Source organism: Phoenix dactylifera, unplaced genomic scaffold (genome assembly GCF_009389715.1).
Source record: "Phoenix dactylifera cultivar Barhee BC4 unplaced genomic scaffold, palm_55x_up_171113_PBpolish2nd_filt_p 000194F, whole genome shotgun sequence".
Classification (NCBI taxonomy): domain Eukaryota; kingdom Viridiplantae; phylum Streptophyta; class Magnoliopsida; order Arecales; family Arecaceae; genus Phoenix; species Phoenix dactylifera.
The window spans coordinates 504,507-507,122 of record NW_024067718.1 but is presented as its reverse complement, the minus strand read 5'-3'; the positions used below and the strand labels follow the sequence as shown (position 1 = coordinate 507,122).

General features: G+C 39.9%; 1 protein-coding gene across 1 annotated transcript; it reads right to left on the bottom strand.

Moving 5' to 3' along the window:
* Nucleotides 1–815: 815 nt before the first annotated feature.
* On the bottom strand, nucleotides 816–1,442 carry LOC120105107. The gene has a single exon (XM_039117242.1). It carries the CDS (start codon nucleotides 1,440–1,442, stop codon nucleotides 816–818), a length of 627 nt encoding a protein of 208 aa, XP_038973170.1.
* Nucleotides 1,443–2,616: the final 1,174 nt, after the last annotated feature.

The following is a 2,616-nucleotide window of genomic DNA, read 5'->3' as shown; positions in this document are numbered from 1 at the left end:
ATGCCTTCCTAACTTTAAGGGCAGAAATTAAATGTAATGATGAATTACATTACACAGATGCATCGCTTTGAAAGAAGAACCCTGGTTCTTCAGATATCTAGAATATCACTCTTTTACTGTAGCAATCAATATGAGTGTGGTACTGAGACATCCGGCCTATTTTCAAAATGATGTCAAAATCTTGTATGTCAAATTATATAAGATTTGTCACTAACTCTCCTACCCCTATTTGAATTATGCAATTCTTGCACTAATGTCAATAATTACTGTTTTCTATAGGGGTGTAGGAACATACAATTGTTCTTCTAGTTTCTCAAGTATGCAGTGTAATTATCTAGAAAAACTAACTGTAATAAAGGAATGCATAGTGCCAGAATCGAACAAAATAGAGGGATCAATCAAACTGACTGGTAATATACCTGTTACCACCCGATCATTGGCACTAGCATCTTGGTAGGTCAGTGCAAAACTCGAGCATTGCTTCTTGGCCTCTGGTCACCAAGTACAGGAGGTCTGGGCTCATTCCTCCTCTTGTACAGGCAATCATGTGCCAGGTGTCCAGTCCGCCCACAACTATAACATGCCCTCGCTCTCCTCATATAGGGCCCACTATGGAATCTGCTAGAGTAAGTGCGGGCCCTGGGCTTCTTTTGAATTGGGGTGTCTCCGAAATCCCATGGCCTGCCACTCTGACTTCTAGCGGGTCTATATCTCATCAGGTCAGCCCTTTCTTTATCGGATCTTTTTAATTCAGCCTCCACTTTCAAAGCTCTATCCAAAATATCCTTATAACTGGAAATTATCTATAAAGATGTTCAGGACCTGATTCTGTATCTAAGCCCTTGTTCGAACCGGTTGGCTCTACTCATATCGTCCTCCATGAACTGGGGGCAAAATCGACTCAGCTCCTCGAACCTATTGGCATAATCCAGGACAGTCATATATTCGGACTGAGACAGTGATAAAAACTCATTCTGTTTTATTTGCCTGACTGAGTTCGAAAAGTACTTAGTATAAAATATCCTCTTAAAATCTTTCCAGGTCATTCCGTCGACCTCATATGCTGTCTTCATAGCAGTCCACCAATAATCAGCACTTCCCCTTAGCATAGAGGTAGCTAATTTGACTTTTACCTCCTCGGAAAATTGGAGTAACTCATACATCTTCTCCATTTCCCGGATCCAGGTCTCAGCTATCATGGGATTGAATCCACCATCAAACATCGGTGGATTCAGCCTACGGAACCTCTCGTAATAGGATTCCATCGGCTGTACAGGTTGGGCAGCCAACTGCATCTGCTGCTGTTGCTCAAGCAGTTGTGCTATTAACTGGTACACTCCTGCCAAATCTGCTTGGGTTGCTATGGAGCATGGAGTAGTTTGTGAAATTGATTGGCTATCAGGGTCCGGGGAAGGTGCCCTTATTTCTCTTTCATCCTCCATGTTGCTTATGGCTACCTAGCAGTCAAGAATTTATGATGAGTTTACATAAATTATCTCTTAACATAGCCAAATAGCAAAAACCATCAGAGAGGTCACATAGTCATATCATAATTAATTCGAGAATCTACAATATTCACCTTCTCTTATTAACACAAATCTTCATTATTGAAAAATCTAGTCTCCCATCACAGTCAATATTTTTGACCAATTTAAATTGACTCGATCCACTATACTTTCGCTGCACAACTCTGATCAATATCCTCCGAATTGATTAATTGACTTTCTATCAAAATACAAATCTTGATTGTAAACTGAATGATATAAAATTTTGTCTCAAGTAGAGCCAAAAAGAACTCTAAAATCTCATCCCCAAATATATTTTACTGAATTGTAAATGACTCATAAAATAACATACAGAAAAATCCTATGCTCTATAGTATAATCCTATACTTAATCCTGACTCACCCTATTGCTCTGACAAGACTCTTCTTAACCTTTGCTCTGATACCACCTCTGTCACGACCCCCGCTTCGTTCCCGGCGGGCCGCCGCGACGGTCCTAGGGTGCGGGTAGGCATAAGGCCACCAGCCACCACGTAGAACCCTACTACCTATCAATCATCCATAAATTCTGAAAAATTTTGGCATGATGCATGCACAAAATGATCACCTTTCCAATGGTGACCTATCAGGATTATCTCATTACATACAACAACACTACTTGTCAGAGCAGCAATCACATAATCTGTCACATAATGAACCTGGACAATATATATCAATACATTATCACAGGCATATAACTCATCTGTATAAAAATCTGGTTCCCATTCCATCCATGGTTAAACCCATATCCACAACAGGATCTATGACTGTAACTATACACTATATACAACAGAAGGTTTATAATACACCAAAAGGTATAAACCTCTATCTACATTATACTATACTATGGAGCGGCACAGCTAGCAGACAACCACTAATCCTGCTCCTCTCTATACAATACCTGCCCTGCAATCAAAAACACCAAACTGGAGAGTGAGTATATCAATACTCAGTGAGTGGAGTAGAGAGTACTATGCACATGAGACAGAATATAATCATGGCTCGAGATGAAATCTCAAGATCAATAACAAGATGAACATGAACTCAATATAGAGAATATGGAGTAAATCATC